At 38.2% G+C, this 22,682-nt stretch overlaps 1 protein-coding gene across 2 annotated transcripts in view; it reads left to right on the top strand.

The window, feature by feature from the left end:
• The window catches only part of Togaram1 (TOG array regulator of axonemal microtubules 1), a 62,419-nt gene that overhangs the window by 5,099 nt on the left and 34,638 nt on the right, over positions 1-22,682 (top strand). For both annotated transcript variants that reach the window (XM_036205747.1, XM_036205749.1), the window contains exons 2-7: positions 13,019-13,175; positions 14,750-14,881; positions 16,705-17,001; positions 18,519-18,781; positions 19,429-19,670; positions 22,305-22,402. In XM_036205747.1, coding sequence (XP_036061640.1) covers positions 13,019-13,175; positions 14,750-14,881; positions 16,705-17,001; positions 18,519-18,781; positions 19,429-19,670; positions 22,305-22,402 — 1,189 coding nt within the window. The remainder of the gene's footprint in view (positions 1-13,018; positions 13,176-14,749; positions 14,882-16,704; positions 17,002-18,518; positions 18,782-19,428; positions 19,671-22,304; positions 22,403-22,682) is intronic.

Below are 22,682 nucleotides of genomic sequence, written 5' to 3' on the forward strand. Positions count from 1 at the left end.
ATGAGTAATTCCAATTGAATTGGGCAATGCAGGTTCTTTGCCGTTTCCATATTTGGTCTCCTTTCTTTTGTAACAAAAGCCTAGCTTCCAACATCATTGTAGATAAAGTTCAAAGTTTCTTTGTAGTTCCTTTTGGTTTTGGTTTTTTCCCCTGAGACAGGGCCTCACTATGTTGCTCTGGCTATGTTGGAACTCACTATATAGACCAGGCTATCCTTGAACTCACAAAGATCCACCTCCTGAGTTCTGGCATTAAAAACATGTGCCATTATGTCCAGCTCCATAGTTATTTTTGTATTTTGAATTATCACACAGCTTTATTAGGACTTTTGCTGTGGGATGTTCTGTGTGCTGTGAATATGTGTTGCTCTGATTGGTTGATAAATAAAACACTGATTGGCCAGTAGCCAGGCAGGAGGTATAGGTGGGGTAAACAGATGAGAATTCTGGGACAAGGAAGGGTTGAGTCAGGAGTTGCCAACCAGACACAGAGGAAGCAAGATGACAAGGCAGAAAAGGTACCAAGACATGTGACTAAGCGTAGATAAGAATTATGGGTTAATTTAAGTCTAAGAGCTAGTCAGTAATAAGCCTAAGCTAATGGCCAAGCAGTTATAATTAATATAAGCCTGTGTGCTTACTTGGGGGATGCGAGTGGGAGATTCATCCCAACTGTGGGACCGGGCAGGACACAGGAAAACTTCCAGCTACAGACTTTTCAAAGGGTTGGCAATGTAGCTCAGTGGCAAAGTGTTTCCTTGACTTGCATTGGCCCCTCCAGCACCACAATAATGAAATAAAAGGAAAACCTAACAACCAATAAAAATTTTGAATAAACTGATTCTTTGGCAGGGCAAATACGGATGCTCCTTATGATGGATTTATACCCCAGTAAACTCACCGTAACTTGAAAACCTGGCCTATCAAACATCATAGCCTAGCAGCCTGATATACTGTAGAGAAGAGGTTATTTCTGCTTATGACCCTGGGGCTAACTGAGTACTGCTCAGCATTGCAAGGAAGGATCAAAATTCAAAGTACCATTTATAATGAGTGCATATTGCTTTTGCACCACCATAAAATAAAGTGAGGGATTCACAGTATATACAATGCATTTTCACATTTAGACTGTCTAGTAGTACTGACGCAGATGGAACTGACTTCTAAGTGTTCTCATTTCTCACTTATTTCTTCCCATTCCAAAGGGTTGTATTTAGTTATTTATTTCTTGTGGTGCTTGGATTGAACCTAGGCCCTTAACATACTAGGTAAGCACTCTATTAGGCTGTATCTCCAGTTCCATATTTTTTTGCTAGTTTGATTTTTGTATTGAAGATTGAGCCATCAGGGTTTGTCCTCTGTCACTAAGCCAAATTCCTGGCCCTCCAATTCTAAAATGTATAGGTTGTTTTGGAAATAGTTTTCAGATTTATATAGTCTGTTTATATGATTATTGCCATTTAATTGTAAACATTAACTGGCGGTAGTCGATTTTCTGTAAGGATTATTATTGAGACTGCTTGTTCTGTGATTAAGATGTTTAGTGGGTATATTAAGATTCTGTTCTGGCTGGGCATGGTGGCACATGCTTGTAATCCTAGCATTTGGGAGGTGGAGGCAGGTGGTTGAGGTGTTGAAAAGCATCTTTAGGTAATTAGTTGGAGGCCAGCCAGGGCTACATGACACGCTATATCAAAATAAAATAACAACAATAAAAGTAATAATAAGAGTAACAATAAGAGATTCTGGTGCTAACCATAACAACAGGAATCAGAAAATAAGTGCATTTCTGAAATGCCAGTTTGGACTAATTTTCACTGAAAGCTTCTGTGGTAAAACTGAAATTTGCCATAGAAATCAACTTGTAAATATGTACTCAGAAATGCTTGTAGAAATATGCTATAAGTTATCTAAAATGAGGACATGGACTAAATAGATACACATTTGAAAATGTGCAACTTTAAAGAGGTATGTATATGTATTATTATTGTTACTGTTTGATTTTTAGGGCAGATTTGGGATGATAGCTACACTAAGTGAAAAGTGCAGGTGGTTTGTGAATTTCCTGCCCACACACTCAAATTGCTGCTCCAGAACTTCAAGTACATCATCAGTAGCACATTATTATGGTAGAGTCAGTGAAACCACAGTAAGAAAAACCCAAAAGTTCATCCTTTAATTAGGCTCCACCCCTGCCTTGTATATTCTGTGGGGTTTTGGCAAGTGTATATCTGTGTGCACGAGAGTCACCATTGTGGTCACATAAGAATAGCTAACTACCACACATATCCTCTGTGCTATGAATGCTTATCCCTCCTCCCTTCTCCATCCCTTGGCAAACACATTCCGTATTTCTACACTTTTGTCTTTTTCTGTGTCTCATGAAATTGCAGTCATACAGCATATTTGCTAGCCTCTTAGAATGATGTAGGAAGTAGGCCTTATGTGTCTGCCTTCTAAGTAAGATTATAGAAAATTGACATAATTTCTTCTGCACATGTTGAATAGATTTCATTAATGAACACAGCTGAGCATTGTGCTTTCTGTTCTAGAAGGTGATTGCTTATTCAGTGAATTCAGAGGTAGACCTGGTCAAATTATCTGTTTCATCCTAATATTGATGTAATTTATGTGCTTTACTTTTATTTCTGCTATTAGAAATGTGTGTCTTCTATTTTTAGCCTAAATAAAGCTTATCAGTTTTACTGATCTTTTCAAAAAGCCAGCCTTTGATTTTGTAAAGTGTCCCTCTTTATTTCCCATTTTCATTGATTTCTATGCTAATTTTTTTATTACTTTTTTCCTCTGCTTGCTTTTAGTTTAACTTGTTCTTTTTCTTGTTTACATTTTATTTATTTATTGGAAGGAAGTGGGGAGCATTTGTGTCATAACACCTGTAAGGAAGTCACAGGACAACCTGAGGAAGTTGGTTCTCTCCTTGAGACATGTGGGTTGTGGGGATTGAACTCTGGTCATCAGGTTTGGTTGCAGTGCCTTTATCTGAGAAGCCATCTTTCTGGCCCAACAACTTTGATTTTTTTTTTCTTTTCTTTTTTTTTTTTGAGCTGAGGATCGAACCCAGGGCCTTGCGCTTGCTAGGCATGTGCTCTACCACTGAGCTAAATCCCCAACCCTCGATTTTTTAATAATGGAAACAATTTTGCCATTCCAGAAACATTTTAATCTAATTTGAAATTTGTTTAAATTTCATTTAAAATGTCTTTTTTGGCTTATGTGTAATTTACAAGTATATTAATTTCCAATTACTGTGTGTGTGTGTGTGTGTGTGTGTGTGTGTGTGTGTGTGTGTTGTCTTTGTGTTGTTGATTTCTAGCTTAATGTCTTTGCAGTTTGAGAACAGATATTGTTTTGTCATATTCTTTTAAATTTCTTAGTGTGTTTCCTGGCCTTGAACATGTCCTCTCTTTCTGTTTGTGTATGCACGCACAAAAGTGTGCTTCCTCAAGTGTGAGTGTGTAGAGGTCAGAGTTGACCTTGAGTGGCTTCCTCTATAGATGTCTACCTTCTGTATTGAGGTAGGGTTTCTCAGTGAACCTGAAACACAAAGATTCTTCAGCAAGCCCCAGTGATCATCCTGTTTCTGCCCTGTTGGGGAACATTATTTTAAGGTGTGTTACTTTTGTTTATGTTGCATTTGTTTAACTCTGTGAAGCTATGTTATTGTGCCTGTCTAAAACACCTGATGGTCTAATAAAGAGCTGAATGGCCAATGGCGAGGCACAAGAAAGGATAGGCAGGGCTGGCAGGCAAAGAGAATTAATAGGAGAAATCTGGGAAGAGGAGAGGGAAGAAGTAACAGAGAAGGAGGAGGACATCAGGGGGCCAGCCACCCAGCCACCCAGCCAGCCACCGAGCAAGAAACAAAGAAAGGTATACAAGAATAGAGAAAGATAAAAGCCCAGAGGCAAAAGGTAGACAGGGTAATTTAAAGTTAAGGAAAGCTGGCTAGACACAAGCCAAGCTAAGGGCCATTTATAATCAAGAATAAGTCTCTGTGTGATTTATTTGGGAGCTGGGTGGTGGGCCCTCCAAAAGAGCAAAAACAATTGACCACACTGCCCCACTCAATTCTCACTAGGGTCCCAGACACTGGATCCATCAGGAGATCTGAACTCTGTTTCTCATTGCTTATGCATCAAGTACCTTACCTTCTAGCTATCCTCAGAGTGTTGTCTTATGTTGATGAATGTCCCATGTGAGCTTGAGAAGAATACCTAATCTGTTGCTAGATAAAATTATCTATAGTTGTTAATTATATCCAGTTCATTCATGTTGTTGAGTTCAATTTCCTTTCTGTTTTTCTCCATCTGGATTTGTTGATTTCTGATACAGGGGTGATGAAGTCTCTTACTATAATAGTGGATTCATTTATTTCTTCTTGCAGTTCTGCTTGGATTTCCATCACATAACTTGACACTATGTTATTAAAGATGATTTTATTTTCTTGGGAGTATTGATCCCTTTATCATGTGGTACTCCTTTTATGGCTAATTTTTTGCTGTGAAGGTCACTGTAGTTGGAAGCTTTCCTGTCCTTACCTCCCACTCCTCATCCCAGTAGCTGCTTCAAAATTACCACACAGAGACTTAATATTATTCATAAATGCTCAGCCAATAGCTCAAGCTTGTTACTAGCTAACTCTTACATTTAAATTAACCCGTATTTCTATTTATGCTTGCTGTGTGGCTCATGGCTTGTTACCTCAATTTTCTACATGTCCTATTTGCTCAGCAGCTGGCTGGCTGGTGTTTCCTCTGACTCTGCCTTCTTCCCAGAGTCCTCTGTTTCTGGCTGTCTCACCTATACTTCCTGCCTGGCTACTGGCCTGTCAGCATTTTATTAACCAATGAGAGTAATACATATTCACAGTGTAGAGAAGGATTATTCCACACAGTTCATGCTGTCTAAAATTAGTACAGTCATGGCTTATTTCCTTTTTTTTATAATTTTATTTGTATGAGTATTTTGCCTTTATGCATGTCTGTCACAAGCATACGGTGCTCTTGGGGGCCAGAAGAGAGTGTTGTTGGATCCTCTGAGCCTAGAGTTATAGACAGTGTGAGCTGCTAGGTAGATGTTGGGAATCTAACCCCTATCCTCTGGAAGAGCACCCAGTTAGTTCCCTTAACTACTAAGCCATCTTTCCAGCCCCATGGCTACTTGCTTTTCATTCATAATAGCATGATATATTTTTATCCTTTTACTTACTGTGTGTCCATTAGTATATTTAAAGTTGCTTTCTTGTAGAAAATATAGGGTTGGGTTTTGCTTTTTGTTTTACTCAGATAACTTTTCAAATGTTTTTCTTTTGTGTGAGTATGGTATATATCTGTGCTATATGCTGTGTGTGTATGCAGAAGGTATCTGTTAGCATACTGTATCACTCTGCCTCATTCCCTTCAGACAGGGTCTCTCAGTGAACCTGGAGCTAGGCTGATAGCCAGGAGTCTTCATAGATTCTCCTTTCTCTGTCTCTGACAACACTGGGGTTACCAGTATATGTTTAATCATGCTCTGCTTTTTTTTTTTTTTTTTTTAAATGTGTGTTCTGGAGATTTAAACTCAGGACCTCCTGCTTGCACATAAATGCTCTTAACTGCTGAGCCATCTCCATAGTCCATCTTGTGTCTTAATTGGTATAGATTAAACCATTAATACTTAATATGATGGACTAGTGTATATCATATGTTTTATTTGTTGCTTATCTTTTTTGTTTCTGTCTTTAACATTTTTGTCTTTTGTAGATTTAACTTGAGAATTTTATGATTCTGTTTTCTCCTTTTTCATAGTATATCAAGTGTACCTCTATTTTTCTATGTTGTAGTTGTCTTAGAGTTTGCAGTTTGCATTTACATATATACAGACATGGTAAATAGAAACATTAATACTATTGTTTTGAGTTGTTCTTAGAGCAATCAAGAACAAGAAAAATAGGAGCTGAAGATATGGGTCAATGCTTAAAAGCATTTGCCACTCTTTCAGAAGACCTGGGTTCAATTCCCAACACCCACATAATGGCTCACAACCATCTGTAAAACCCTCTTTTGGCCTGTCTGGACACCAGACACGTACATGGTGAATAGACACACATGCAGGCAAAACAGCCACACACGTAAAATAAACATTTTAAAAAAGAATAAGAGAAATTTATTATACCTCTTTAATGTTTCTCTAGTGCACTTTGTGTGTGTATGTGTGTCTGTCTGCTTCTCTCTCTCCATCTCTCCATCTCGTGTGTGTGTGTGTGTGTGTGTGTGTGTGTGTGTGAAGTACTTTGACCTATTTAATTTTCTTTTTATATTAAGAACTATTAATTTGTTGTAAGGCAAGGTCTTACTGGAAATTTGCTTCAATTTCTGTTTGTCTGTGGATGTCTTTTTGTCCTTCATTTTTGTGGGTAACTTCCCAAGATTCAGAGTTCTAGCTTGGTAGTGTTTGGTTTTCCTTTCTTTTTCTTGGCAGTTTATATCACTCCTGTTCTTCTCACTTCCTCACTCTCTGAGGAGTCAGGTGTGATTGTTACCTTTGGTCTATGTAAATCAAGTGTTTCTTGTCTTCTTTGCCTCCTGTGTTGTGCTTTGTCGTTGATTTTCGGTACCTGGAAAATAGTGTGCTTACACATAGTTTCTGTGACATTTATTTGCATTGGTGCTCCTTGAGCTTTCTGGACTTGTGGTTTGGTTTCTGACTATAATTTAGGGAATTTGTTGGCCATTATTGCCTCCAATATTTTCCCACTTTGCTTTTTTTTTTTTTTTTAACATATGTTTCTCCTTTTATAGTTTCCCACAGTTTTGCATGTTCTGTATATTCTTTTTTTCAGACTTCTTTTTTCCCCTTTTAGTGTTTTTTCATTTAGAAGTTCCTATTGTGGGGTTGGGGATTTAGCTCAGTGGTAGAGCACTTGCCTAGCAATCGCAAGGCCCTGGGTTCAATCCTCAGCTCAAAAAAAAAAAAAAAAAGTTCCTATTGTACAGACCATGTATAAACTAAAGCATATACTGAGGGCATCCCACTTACTCTTCCAGTGCTTTTTATCTTACTTTCTTCACCAAATTTCAGTTTACATTAGCATGTTCTTGCACTTTTGTCTGCTTTTTCCTGTATAGCCTCTTACATATTAATTATAGTTCTTTTAATCATGGCCTAATTATTCCAGTCTTGTTGCCATATTTGATGCTGGTTCTAATGCTTGTTCATTTTCTTCTAACTGTGGTTGTTGTAACTAGGTTTGGTATGGCTTAGGTTAGTTTTTATTTTAGTTTTTGTTTTTTAGTATTGCCTTGTAAGTTTTGGTTGAGAGTTGATTGTGGTGTATGGGAGAAAAAGTAATTGGTAAATTGGTGTTAAAATGTGGGGGAAGAGTTCTGTAGTCCTCTAATTCGGACCCCAGATACCTGTGCTCTGGACTCTGATTCACTTCAGCCTTCTGGCCCAGCACAAGGTGACTAGAGGGACCTGTAACTGACCATTTCCCTTTAATTGTACCCTTAGGTTCTGGTGGAACTTCAGCAGATCAGGCTTTGCTTGAAAGGAAAAGCATCTCCTTAGGGCAGGCCTTGTCAAGCATAGAAAAGCTCTGTGTATTTCAAAATAATTGGTAACATTTTCTCTTTCCTTGCCAGAAACATTAAACTTTTCTCTTCACTATTCAATGTGAAGTCATGATAGTTCCTGGAGGTAAACTGGGAGAAGAGAGGGGCTCCCCTGTGACTCGCTCCGCCCTAGAGCTTTAGCTTCCCGGTTGTTAGCACTGAGTCTCTACCAAGTCATTCATTAACAGTTCCTTTCCCTGTCCTACCCTTTCCGACTCAGAGCTTTCGGCTTAGAAGTTCTGCCTGTCACTTGTAATTCTGAGTTTGTATCTATATGTTGCAATTTGACTTATAATGAACATCTCTGGTGGATCTAAAAAAAAGTTTGCTTAAACTTACATGTTTTGAATGATTTTAGAATTTCTCATTTCCTTACACACTGGAATATAAATCAGACTTCTCTCTCTCTCTCTCTCTCTCTCTCTCTCTCTCTCTCTCTGTGTGTGTGTGTGTGTGTGTGTGTGTGTGTGTGTGTGTACATGCTTTTTTTGGGTGTCTGTTTGTAGTACTGGTGTGCTGTAAGATAGTCTGTATGTCAAATGTGTTGCTCTGATTGATTAGTAAATAAAACACTGATTGGCCAGTAGCCAGGCAGGAAGTATAGGAGGGACAAACAGAGAAGAGAATTCGGGGAAGTGGAAGGCTGAGGCAGAGGGACACTGCCAGCCGCTGCCATGACAAGTGAGATGTAAGGTACTGGTAAGCCATGAGCCACATGGCAACTTATGGATTAATAGAAATGGGTTAATTTAAGATTAAAAAAAAGAAGATAACAAGAAGGCTGCCATGGCCATACAGTTTATAAGTAATATAGACGTCTGAGTGATTATTTTGTAAGTGTACTATGGGACTGCAGGGGCTTGGCAGGAGCTGGAGAGAAAAACTCCAGCTACACTGGTGATTGTATATAGCCTCTCACATACATGGTAGGCAAATATTCTACTCTGTACCCTCAGCCCTCCTTGACACTGTATCAATTTTTGCTTTTAATGATGTACTTACAAAGTTTAAAATCAACCACTATTACTTCATTTCTTTAGTAACTTAGTTCCTATTATATTTCTTTTTTGGTCCCCCACCCCCACCCCCAGACAGGGTTTCTCTGTGTAGTTCTGGTGCCTGTCCTGCATCTGGCTCTATAGACCAGGCTGGCCTCGAACTCACAGAGACTCGCCTGTTCCAAACTACTAGGAATCAGGAAAAGAGCTATGACTGTGGCTCTGGAGGTCATGTGGTGAGACTTTCACTGAAACAGAGCTGATGGTTCTCTATGAGAGGCATCCAGAGTAACACATAGTGCTTAAGACTGACTGTGTCAGGCACTTCTCTGTTGTTGCTGTGGTAAGACACCAGGGCCCAAGACAACAGTGTTTAGGCTCACAGTTACAGAAGGAGAGTCCACAGTGGTGCGGGAGGAGTTACGGAAGGCTGCGAGAGCAGAAAGCTGAAAGACCACATCTTCCAGCAAGGCCATACCTCCTAAGCCCCCCCAAACACCCACACCAACTGGGCCTCATTCAAACCCCTGCAAAGATAAAATCTTGCTATAGAGCCTCGTTTAAGGAATAGTGATAGATAAAACCAATAAGACAATCAAACATATACCTCAAAGCTGAAACAACACAGTTCTGGAGCAAAGTGGCAAGACTGTCTTAAGGAATGAGCCATACTGTTAGGTGAACCACAGTCAGAAGCACATGAAAATGGAAGAGCAGGGTTTGTTTTTACATATTGCACCCTACTCCTTGTATTCCAGAAGTACTTTTAATCTTTCTTTAATATCTCTTATTCCTTTGTTGTTTGAGATAGGGTTTCTTTCTGTAATAGCCCTGGTTGTCCTAGAAATTGCTTTGTAGACCAAGAGATCTGCCTGCCTCTGCAACCTGAGTGCTGGGATTAAAGATGTGCACCACCATTGCCCATCTCTTATTCTTATATAAAAAAGTTTTCACAATCCCACTATGGGCTAGAGAGATGGCTCAGTGATTAAGAGCACCGACTGCTCTTCCAAAGGTCCAGAGTTCAATTCCCAGCACCCACATGGTGGCTCACAATCCCACTATTGAAAGAGATTTACATGTAGTCAATATTTTGGGTTTTTTTGTTATTGTTTGTTTTTCTGGACCGGGTTTCTCAGTGAAACAATTCTGATTTTCATGGAACTTGCTTTGTGGGCCTGGCTGGCCTCAAGCTCACGGAAATCCACCTGCTTCTGCCTCGCAAGTGCTGGGATTAAAGACATGTGCCACCAGTGCCCTGCAATATTTTGTTATCATTTTAATTTATGTATAAAGGTTCAGGCCTTATTTCCATAAATGAAAGTGTTCACCTTTAAAAAATATTTATGAGTGTTTTGCCTGTACCTATGTATGTGCATGTGTGGTTCCTCAGCAGAGGTAAACAGAGGGTGCTGGAACTGGACTGATAGTTATGAGCTGCCACATGTGTGCTGGGAACCAAATCCAGATCCTCTGGTACAGCAGCAAGTGTGTTAACCATGAAGACACCTCCAGCCTAAAGTGTGCCACCTTTCATGTACTTTATTATGAACATTTTTTAACATCAAATAATATGTAGTAGGAGTTTAGTGACTTAGTACATATAATGTCATAGTCTGTTTAATTGCTCTTTTTTCCAGAAGTCAGACTTTAAATTTTTATTTTTATTTCAAGAATTCAGTGAATTACTTTTTTCGTTCTTAGTTTTTTAGTGAATTACATTTGTGCCTTGATATATAGACTTATAATATCTTTCTTGTTATAGTCTGTCTTGACATCATAATTTTGTAGTTACCAGTGATTTTTATCAAAATAGAAAATTTAGATATTTAAAGGTCATTTTGACATGGAAAAGAGCCTTTTCGTATAGCATAGGAAGGAGAGTATTTAAAGTTAAAAGCTGTTAGCCTTGAGTAAGCATCTGTCTTTTTGATCATCTTCCAAGACAAGTGGTAGTTTATAGACTACTCTTTAAAGCACTACCTTTTAATAGCATTGCTATTCTTTCTGATGTTAACATAAATGAGTCATGATGTCTTTCTCCTTGGTAATGGCAGGACAATATGATGGTAGGAACTGTTTTTGTTTTGATTTTTAAATACTATTTCATTTTAATCTTGTTTCTTTTAAAAATACTACATTTATTAGTTTATGTATGTGTGACAGCATGTCACAGGGAGCATGTGGTGGTCAGAGGACAACTTGTAGGAGTTGGCTTTCTTCCTCCACATGAGGGTTAAACTCAGGTCATCGGGCTTGGTAGCCAGACTCTCTGCCCACTGAGCCGTTTCTCCCACCCATGGTGTTGGTTTTATAACAGTACTAACCACAGTGCTCTTCCCATTGTTGATGACAGTGAAGGAAAGCACTAGGCAACACAGTTCAATGACTAGCAGGATGGGTTTATTACTGCTTGCCTTTGAATAGGAAGCCCTGATACAAGAGACAGTGTGGAGAGTCAGCTCTAAATTCAGCAGATATTCTCTGTGGTTAGGACTGTAGATAGTAAGCATGAGAGATGCAGACAATTCAGTCCCTGCATTCATGTGATGTATATGTTTGTTATGTCTCATTGGTTGTATCTACTACTGTTATTATTGCTTCTCTATAGCAAAATGTGTGTGTATGTATGTGTGTGTTTTAAAGTCGAAAGGAAAAGATGAGTTTTAGTTTACTGTTAGCAAATTTTAACGTGTGTATGAATTGCCTCAGGATCTTGTTCAAAATATAGATTCTGGAGCCAGTGAAATGACTCTGTGGATAGAGGAACTTGCCACCAACCCTAATGATCTGAGTTTGATATCCGCGACCCATATGAGTCAAGGGGAGTGGGTATTGACTGTATTCTTGTGTGAATAGGAAAAGCTGTCTTTGTCATGTGTGGTGGCACATGCCTATCATTACTGCATTTGGCATGTTCAAGCAGATGTGTGAATTACAAGCTAGCATGGGCTAAATGGCAAATTTGAGGTCAGCCTCTATAAACCAATCAGTCAATCAATAAACAACAGGCTTCGTAATGTATTTATAGCTAAGCTGGTAGAGTGCCTGCCCAGAATGACAAGACTCTGAGTTCAGTCTCCAGTGCTTCAAAAAGTGGGTCTGATGGCTCCTACCTGTAATGTCAGCATTTGGGAGTTAGAGGCAGAAAAATCAGGAATTTATGTCATTCATGACTACATAGTGAATTTGAATCCAGCCTGGGCTATGAGATCCTATCTCAGACCCTCTAAAACAAGCAAATTTGATATTAGAGCTTGTCAAAATCATTAACAGTCTGAAAAGTATTAGTGTAAATATTAGATTATCACCGATAAGTAGTTTTCTTTTTAAAATTCTAGAAGTCTCTGAATATGAAAATTTTATTTTTAATGCTTGTAAAAACCATGAAAATTATGTTAATGGAAATAGAACTGCACGTTCTCGCCAATGTGGAAGCTTAAAAAAAAAAAACCTGAATGTAGTGGAGTTATTAGAGTTTGGAAAGGTAATAGGGGAGGATGGATAAAAAAGCTGAAATTAATTGCAAAGCAAATATAATGTAAAGGAATCTTTACTGGATTACCTACTGTTTTATCTGTTAATGCATCTTTTTTAAAAGTATTCAGTTAGAAGTTCACTGTAAATGGCTTGTTTAATTCTGTTTGATCCTATCATATGATCAGTTGTAGAAATTGTAGTACTGAATTTTGGACAACTTTTATCACTTATAGACCATGTGATAAGAAAGTACCTGGAAAACCATTAACTACTCTGTGTGTGGCGTGTGTGTGTGTGTGTGTGTGTGTGTGTGTGTGTGTGTGTGTGTGTGTGTGATACACTTGGGCTTTTTTGTTTGTTTGTTGCTAGTCAGGCATCTCACATGTTTGTAAGCACATGCTTTATCACTGAATGCACCTCTAGCCCCTACTTAAGTGGCTGTAACTGGAGCCTGGTGCTTACATACTTTACCTATTCATTTGTAATAGTTCTATTTGGGCTGCAGAATATTAGTAATAATTTTACCGTGGTGAGAGAAGTAGGCTGTTTATTTATTCAGTGATCATCAGTCGATTATTGACCAACCCTGAAAGATGGAATAGAGCAGAGCCTATGCTACTGAGCAGACTTTTTTTTCTTTGTGTTTTTTTTTTTTCATCCTTTATCATCATTATTTTGTCTCCTCACTAATTGTCAGATATATATTGCAGAAAGGTAAAGAAAAGAATTGAGATATAATAAAGGAAAAGTGGCATTTCTGTCTTGGAAGGAAAAACATTGTTAGTGTGTCATGATGAATGAGTGTATTGCATACTCAAAAATATTTTTCTTTTATCTGAGTTTTGCATTTGGATCTAAATTATTTTTTCATATTAATAAAAATATGAGGCTCAGCAAAAATTTGCTGACTTACTCTCTTCTCAGTTTTCAGCTCGTGACCTCATCTCATCTCCAACATTAAAGTCCTCTCAAGGACTGCCGGTCGATGATGATTTATGTTTTAGCAAAAAAAGGTCCTCAAGAAACTTATTTCAGAGTAGTCGGGATTTTAACTCAGACTCAATTCCTACATGTGGTGCTGGTAAGTAAATTGTTTGGGATAATAGGTGTGTTGAGCTAAGTTAAAGATTCTCTAAACTTCATTACTCATTTGAGGGCTTATAAAAAATCTACATAATCCAACAGGCAAGTCTTGTTTAATAAATGCTTATTGAAGATTGGATAAAAAGCTGGCACTTTGACATGATTGTGTCATGAGATCATAGGTCTTCTCATTGCAGTCTATTAGTAATGTAGGGCCATAGTCCTTTAATAAGCCTCTAATGTTTCTTGAGCATCTCTACATGTCAGATACTTTTCTTAGTGTTGGAGATGTAGCTTTCAAAAAAGGCATAACAAAGCCAAAACAGATTGTATTCTATGTTGGATGTGGTTTTATACATCATACCTTTAATGTTAGACCTAGGGAAGAAGAGACCCACAGATCTCTGTGAGTTCCAGGCCTTGTCTACAGACTTTCGAGCCAGCCAGGACTACATAGTGAGGCCTGTCTCAAAAACAAAGCAAACAGAAAAGCTTCAATTTTAGTTGAGCAGGGGAGCAAATATTAAACCCATGCAAGGCTTGGAAGATTAGATGGTGATGTGGAAGAGGAATAGGAATATTTTAAACTATGTGATTAAAGGCTGCCATATTCAGGAGGAGGTATTTGAAGCAAACCAGTAGATGTGAGGAGAGAAGAGCAAGTGGTTTCAGGGCAGAGTGAGTAAGAAGCTGAGTGGAGGACTTGTTTCACAAAGGTGGCAGAGACCAGTGTGATAGGAATGAGAAAAAAGGAGTGCAGAGCTGAAAATGGCCGAACTCATGGAGGTCCTCAGTGGGGAGACCTCCTAGACAACTGGATGAGCTAGCTTTTACTCTGAGAACTTTAAAGAAGTGCTGTACTTGCCTTATGTCTTGCAAGCTCATTCTAGATATTATATTTAAGACAGGTGAAGGGAAGACAAAGGGAGGAAGAGGGAGAACCATTTGAGTTCCTTGTCAGAACCCTGGCTAAGGTTTATAGAGGATTTAGTCAGCATAGCAGTGAATGTAGTGAGAAATGGTTGGATTCTGATTACATGTCATAGGTAAAATTGACATGATTTGCTGGTAGATTCCTTACAAAGATTGAGAAAAGGGAAGTTAAAAAAAATCTAAGAACTTCTGCCAGAAAAATTGAAAAGATGTTTAATTGTGTAATTGTCATAGAAACTAGGTATTTATCCAGGCATGGTGGTGTATGCCATCAGCCCCCACACTGGGGATGCAGAAGAACTCACTCTGTAGACCAGGCTGGCCTTGAACTCACAGAGATCTTCTTGCCTCTACCTCTGTCTCATGAATGCTCTTTGAGCTGTGTCAAGGCAGAATTCCTCTTATTTTCCTGTGTGTGTGTGTGTGTGTGTGTGTGTGTGTGTGTGTGTGTGTGTGTGTGTTTGGCTCCTGTAAGTGAGGCAAGCAAGAAAAGGATAACATTTGTTATTGGAAAATCTGATTAGTCATAAGAGTTTAAAAAAATAGACCAGAATATAATGACACCAACATTTATGAAATATATATTTATCAAATAACATTTATTTTTACTTTGTTTCCCTGCTGTGCCTCCCTTCAAAGGTAATACTGCGACTCATCAGACAAATCTTCCTGGGAAATGTGGGCAACTTGGACTGTTACAGATAGGTAAAACTGGCAGTGTGGGTTCTGACTTACAGTTCCTGGGAACAGCCAATGGCCATCAAGATAAAGGTATTTATAAATATGTAAGATTTCTGACACTAGCTCACGTGTTACTGTGTATGATAATAATGAAAACTTGTTACAATTTAATGATACTCGTATTTTTCATAATTATTATTCTAAAACGTTAGACTTTTAAATTTTGATTTAAATATGACTAAAGTTTATAAACTTCTGATGAAGGCTAACATGAATTGCAAATAACATTAAATAAGTACCATGTGCATGCACTTATTTAAATTTTAAAGCTATGTAGAATTTATTGTGTCTTTTTAGGAACTATAACTTGTTGACAGGTTGTTTCAGGTAAGAGAGGATATAAAGTAGACATGGTGGCTTATGCTTGTGATCCAAGCATAAGCAGGAAACTTACAGAGTTGCCATGATATACAGTCTGGGCCAGCCTGGGCTACAGAGTGGGAACCTGTTTCCAAAAAAGGGGAAAACTGTAGAGTTGTAAGAGGATAGATATAAGTGTATACATTACTGTATACACAAGTAGTTGTGAAAATTGATCTGATGGTAGCTTATTAGAAGACTGCTTGCCCAGAACACAGACTCTGGGTTTCATCCCAAGAGCTATTATTTTGAACAAACAAACAAAACAGAAGCTGTACCTGTTTTTGCATCCCTTTAATTCCAGCCCCAGGAAGGTAGAGTTGGGAGGATTAGGAAGTTCAAGGCCAGCGTAGGCTAGGTAGTGAGTTTGAAGGGCAAAAGTGAAAGACAGGATGTAGAATTAAGTCAAACTCACCAATCATTGCTAACAACATAAAGAAGACAAGCTTACATTTACATTACAGTGGTGGGATAGAAAGATGGCCCGGTTGGTGAAGTACTCGCCTTGCAAATGTGGGGACCTTTGATCACAATTTCTAGCACCCATGTAAATGCCAGACCCAGGACAGTCCACCTGTAATGCCAGTGTTGGCAAAACAGAGTTTGACTGCTGACTGTTGCTGTCAGACTACTTTAGCCTAATCCAAAAGTAAGACAAGAGCAGTTGAGGACCAGAACTGGTCTCCACACACATGTGCCTGCACTAAGTAAATAAATCAGTCAGTACAGTCCTTTCCTCTGAAATTCATGTGTGTGTGTGTGTGTGTGTGTGTGCGCGTGCGCGCGCGCCCCCCCCCCCCCCCCGCAAACTGGGCGATTACAGGTGGGAATACAGCTGTGTTGTAGAGAATTTGCTTAACATATGAAGGACCCTGTGGTAAATACTAAATGCCACACTTTTAAAAAGTCATTTAATGCCGGGCGGTGGTGGTGCATGCCTGTAATCCCAGCACTCCGGAGGCAGAGGCAGGTGGATCTCTGTGAGTTCGAGGCCAGCCTGGGCTACCAAGTGAGTTCCAGGAAAGGCGCAAAGCTACACAGGGAAACCCTGTCTCGAAAAACAAAAAAACAAAACAAAAAAAAGTATCAAAAGTAAGTTGGGAGAAGATAAAGTATGGAAAAAAAAAGACAGGCTCAAAGAATAAATATGTTGATACAGAAATATGTCCACCAAAATTATGAGAATGATTCACTAAACATATTCTTTTAATGCATGTACTTGAGATAAATGCCTATTTATGCTTGCATAATACTATTTTATAAAATTACATGGAGAAAATAACTTTACATATATGGTCAAAATTTTTAGTAGGATAAGAAAGCTTGGGATTCAAAGATATGAAGTGTTAGTGCTCAAAATTAATTCTATGCCTGACACCATATAAAAGGATAAATGCTATATGCAGGGGAATCTGACTGTGAAAGGGGAAGAGCCTTTGAACTCTGAGACAATGTGTAAATGTAAATAACATATTCTCTTTGTTTTGTTACAGTATATGCTAGCCTAAATTTCGGCAATAAGACACAGCAAACATTTGGTAGTCAAACAGAACGAACTTCTTCATACTCTGGTTCAAATGCAAGCCCAGGACCCTTTATCCTTCCGTCCTATCCTCTCTCATCTCCTCGAACTAGTCCAAAGCACACATCTCCTCTTTCTGTATCTCCAAAGAAATCTCAAGATAATTCCATGAGTTTCTCAAATTCTTGGCCTCTTAAAAGCTTTGAAGGACTGTCAAAACCAAATCCACAGAAAAAACTTGTCAACCAGAAATCATCTGACCCTACAGGTAGGAACGATGGTAAAGATTAGTGTGCTTTATTTAAGTTTATGTCTGAATTCATGCTTTGAAGTTAATATATAATGTTAGGTTTTAAAGCCTGAGAATTATATTTTCTTCTGACCTACAAATATTTAGGAAAGTATTTAACAGTGTATTTAAAAGACAAAATACATAATTAAAATTTATTTGAAATGGCCATTTACTTACATTGCCACTTTAAGATTTTTTTTTCAGAACTAGGAAAGTAATAATGCTTTATAATAGAAAGGTACATGTTGCCGAAAGGGCCTACTGACAAGTTTTTACCATTACAAAGTAAAGTATCATTCACATTTTACTGTAATACATAGTCATGTATTTGACACTCAGGAGTTTTTTATATTTGTGTAAAATTATTGTAAAAATTTTTCTCTTGTTTTTAACTAAAACATTATCTCTTAATAATATGGTACTCCAAAATTGTGATATTAGCATGTAAGTTCATTCAGTTTCTAACTAAAGTCTATTAAAAGACATTCCTTATCCTACAAGCTTTCTTCTTCAGCCTCTAAGATGAGATGTTCCACTTTTGAGACACCCACACAACTAGAGTTCAGCTTATAAACATAAGCTCAATGCTTTTATACTCAGCCTATTACATCACAACATTCACCTCACACTGATCCTTCATATCCTTTTAGTAATTTCTTTGTTTTTCCTTATAAGATCAAATGTCATTTGAAACTTTGGTCTGTAGGTGTAACACAGTGGTGGAGCTCTTGCTTTTAGTATATGTGAAGTGTTGATTTTGATCCCAGAATCTCAAAAGTGTGTGTGTGTGTGTGTGTGTGTGTGTGTTCAGCTTGTTCTCCCCAGTGACCAGTGCTGCTTCACACGTACAAGTATAGTTAAATTAAACACGAAGTATAGACTTTCTGGCTTATTTTGGATTTTTATCATTAACAAATATTAGTCATGATGACTGAAGATATAGCTTAGTATATAGTACTTTTATGTAATGTGCAGGGATTCATATGCTTATTTTTGCTATATTTATTAGGGAACACTAATGCTTTTATTCCATCTTATTTTACATAAGTCTGTTTCTAATATAAAATAATTTCTCTTCGGGACCACCAGCCCATATATAATGACACAGAGACTTATTTAGCCTTTCGCTTAGGCTTGTCTCAACTAGCTCTTATAACTTAAATTAACTCATTTATATTAATCTATGTTCTGCTACATTGTGTTACCTCTCTTCCATCTTGCACTTCCCTATTTCTTCTTGGTGTCTAGCTGGTGACTCTACCTTTCTTCTTCCCAGAGTTCTATCTCTATCCAGAAGTCCCACCTATACTTCCTTCCTAGCTATTAGCCATTCAGTTTTTTATTATTATAGCAATACATCTTCACACAGCATACAAATATTTCACAACAGATAATGTGCTATTTAATTTAAAGATACTATATTCTAAATACTTATGAGTCAAACTTACTTCCTCTGAAAATAAGAGAAAATAAAATACATATTTTTCATACAGGAGAAAATTCTCAAGAAAAAACTACTCCAGTTCAACTTACACCTGCCTTGGTGAGATCACCTTCTTCCCGGAGAGGCCTAAATGGGACAAAGCCTGTTCCTCCCATACCAAGGGGACTAAGCCTTTTGCCTGATAAAACTGACTTAAGCACAGTAGGACACAAAAAGAAACAACCTGATGATATTTGGAGAAGTGAAAAAGATAGTCTTACAATTGATCTTTCAGAATTGAATTTCAGGGATAAAGATTTGGATCAAGAGGAGGTGAGAACTCAGATCATTTTTAATCATTAAAAACCCCTTTAATATTCTGTTATGTAATTGCTGCATAAGGAAAAAGTGGTACTTTTTATACCACAACAGTTTTTCTTACATATAAAAATAATTCAAAAAAAAAATTCAGTTTGGGGGCTGGCAGTGTAGCTCACCTGTAGCCCAGTTTAGAAGTCCCATGACTCTTTGGAGATCCCTTACTTTGAAGTGTAGCCCATGCAGGCTTCATGTAAATTTCATAATCTATAAAATGGCTTACTCCTGTTGCATCTCCAGAAGGTAAGGAGCTATAGAGCTGATTAATTTCGCTCAATTGTAATCTGTGATTTTTACTTTCAGAGTCATTGATTCAGTATTAATTGAAGTCATACAATATAGTCAGTCATTTTGCCATTTGCCAAAAATGTCATGGTTAGTAATGGGGGGAGTTGTCTTCATAGCAACTCACAGCCTAGTAGGTTGTTTATTATCCCGCACAATGGAATCCAGTTTTTATTCTGTGCATATATCAGCATCCATGCTGTCTGTACTAGATGGAGGGTTGGCTAACGTGGCTAAGTTAATGGAGTTCAAACTCTAAGGCTACCTCTTTATATACTAAAAATTTAACCTCACAGGTTATTCTCTCCTCTTCATAGATGCAGAGCTCGCTTAGGTCCCTTCGCAATAGTGCAGCTAAGAAAAGAGCCAAGCTGAGTGGCGGCAGTGGCAGCACCTCTGATATGGACAGTCCCGACTCTGCAATGAAGCTTGAGCTGGCCATGGACTCCCCATCCCGATCTTCCTCGCCAAACGTCAGCTCTTACAGTGAAAGTGGAGTTTACAGCCAAGAATCATTGACCTCTTCTCTTTCTACAACTCCCCAGGGGAAGAGAATAATGTATTTGATTTTCTGACGTGTTAATATTCACCTTTAATTGTGATCTAGACCTTTAACACTATATCCGGAGAAGACTTAAAGTGATTTAATTTTTAGTTCTTTTTTAAGTGTTTAAATACGGCTGGGCGGTGGTGGCGCAGGCCTTTGATCCCAGCACTCAGGAGGCAGAGGCAGGCGGATCTCTGTGAGTTCCAGGCCAGCCTGGGCTACCAAGTGAGTTCCAGAAAAAGCACAAAGCTACACAGAGAAACCCTGTCTCAAAAAACCAAAAAAAAAAAAAGTGTTTAAATACACCAGGTGCGGGGTTGCGGATTTAGCTCAGTGGTAGAGCCAAGGCCCTGGGTTCGATCCTCAGCTCCACAAAAAAAAAAAAAAAAAAAAAAAAATACACCAGGTGCAGTGGCCACAAAAAAAAAAAAAAAAAAAAAAAAAAAAAAAAATACACCAGGTGCAGTGGCACACACCTTTAATCCTAGCACTGGGAAGGCAGAGGCAGACAGATCTGTGTGAGTTTGAGTATAACCTGGTCTATATAGCAAGCTGCAGGCTTGCTAGAGCTGTATAAGACCCTGTTTAAAAATAAAACAAAGGTTGGGGGTTTAGCTCAGTGGTAGAGCGCTTGCTTGCCTAGTAAGCGCAAGGCCTTAGGTTGGATCCTCAGCTCAAAAAATAAATAATAATAAAAATAATAAATAATAATAAAATAAAAATAAAAGTAAAAAAGAAGAGTCTAAATACCTTTAAGTTACTGTGTGGAAGTTTACACACACTACCTACCTTGTTTACCTTTAGTGGATTAGGGATAGCAAGAGGGTTTGACTCTAGCTGTAGCTTAGAGCTCCTGATTATTATGGTCCTTGCATCAATGCCCCAGTCATTTTCCTAAGATTTATTCTAATACTCTTGGTCCCTTAGCTCTTTTCTAGGTCATTTGCTTTGTTTGCCAACTGTGGTCTTTTTGTTTGTTTTTGTTTTGACTCGTCACAAGTGCGTTCTAGTTGATGAGTAAGTGCTTCCTAGGTATTACACCCTACTTCTTATATCTTATTTCTATAATCCTCTAAAGCTTGGGACTCCATACTTGTAGCCCATGGGGCCCAGTTGAGGAGTCGGTCTGCCTACCGAATAGTGCTAGGATTCAAGTCCTGGCTATCTTACCAGCTTTCCCAGAAAGCCTCTGCACTGAAAACGTGACCTCACCCTGGACTCTGGGCATTCCTGTAACCTCATAGAATTTGAGAGCTGAGAGATGACTTGTCTCAGGAGGCAGTGGTGCTGTTAATGGCTCTTGAGGCAAGATACAAGGTGGTTAAGAATAATTACTCTATACTTGGGAAGCTGAGCCAGGAGAATTCTGAAGGTAAGGCCATCCTAGACTATATAGCAGCCTGGAAAACTTGGCAAAACCATTAAGAAAAAAACACCTCACTCTGTAGCCCAGGCTGGCCTCGAACTCACAGAGATCCGCCTGGCTCTGCCTCCCGAGTGCTGGGATTAAAGGCGTGCGCCACCACCGCCTGGCTTGTTTTTTTCTTAATGGTTTTGCCAGGTTTTCCAGGTTGCTATGTAGTCTAGTTGGAAGGGAAGCTGTTGCAAACTGTCCTTTTAGAATGAAGATTTTGTTTTCTTTCCTCCAGCTAAAGTATACTCAAGATGATTGTACTTTTCTAGTAGTCTAGAGAAATGGCTCTTTCAAAAGCTTCCAAGTAAGCCGTCAAGATGGTTCTCTAGGTAAAAGTGCTTACCATCAAGCCTGATGCCCTGAGTTTGAGCTCCAGGACCCACATGGCAGAAGGGAAGAACCACTTTTGACCTCCATATGCACACTGCTGCACACATGGACTTAAACACACACTGCTGCACACATATACACACTTTTTTGTGTATACAAAATAAATTTTAAAAAGTTTAATTACTTAAAGTTGATAAAGGACATTGGAATATATACATGGTAACTAGTCAGTTGTGGTGGTTTGTAAAATGTCTGTCATTCATTGTATTATTACATTTACTGGATATCTTTGCATTAAGGTTTAATATTCTTTAATGATGAAAGTTTGCTTTCTTTGTTAAGCAAGACCTGTGGGCCTTCATAATATATGAATGGTAGAGCAAAGAATAGTTTTTAGAAAGTGGCATTTACAAACTCAGTTGTTGCTCCTGTTCCTAATACAGTCTTGTCTCCATTCTGTCTGTATAACAATAGATTACATGTATGTAGTATTACATGTAATGCATGTATTACATGTGATACATGAACATACATATAGTATAACAAAAGATTACATGTATATAGTACTTTAGCAGATGATTTGGATCTGCTCAGACAGTAAAAATCACTTTTAGCTAGGCCAAGCATGGTGGTATACAAATTTAATTCCATCACTTAGGAGGCAGGGGCAAACAGATCTCTGTGAGTCTTTATAGTAAATTCTACAAGACTACATAGTGAGACTTAGTATCAAAATCAAAGGAGAACAACCCCCTGTGGAGTTTTTAGCCATAATTTTTCATTCTTGTTTTCGTGCTTATCTAGTATCCTAATGTGTTAATAAAAATAATATACAAAGAGTGATATAAGTGTTGCACAGCTCCGAATTGTAAATGTTTATTGAAATTACTTTGTTTCGTTAGGTCAGATATATTTCCAACATTTGGATCAAAATCGTGCTCAACAAGACTGTCTTCTGCAAAGAAAGTCTCCCATGCTGCTGAACAGAGTCCCAGTCCAGGTATCTTGTTTTTAAATATGCTTTATAAAGAATATGCTTGATCTGTAATATAGAAAATGCATTTTAGATTTAGTTTTTATACTTACTAATGTACAACTAACCACAGCTCATTAGACAGCCGTTCTAATGAGATTAAATATGGCTCTAGTTTTGAAAGAAATAATATTTGCTTGACTAAGTCATTGATTTCCTTATGCCAGGTTCCTCCACAAGATATTTTTTTTTAACCAGGAGATGGTGGCATATGCAGAAGCAGGAGGATCTCTGTGAGTTCAAGGCC

This window comes from Onychomys torridus, chromosome 14 (genome assembly GCF_903995425.1).
Source record: "Onychomys torridus chromosome 14, mOncTor1.1, whole genome shotgun sequence".
NCBI classification, from domain to species: Eukaryota; Metazoa; Chordata; class Mammalia; order Rodentia; family Cricetidae; genus Onychomys; species Onychomys torridus.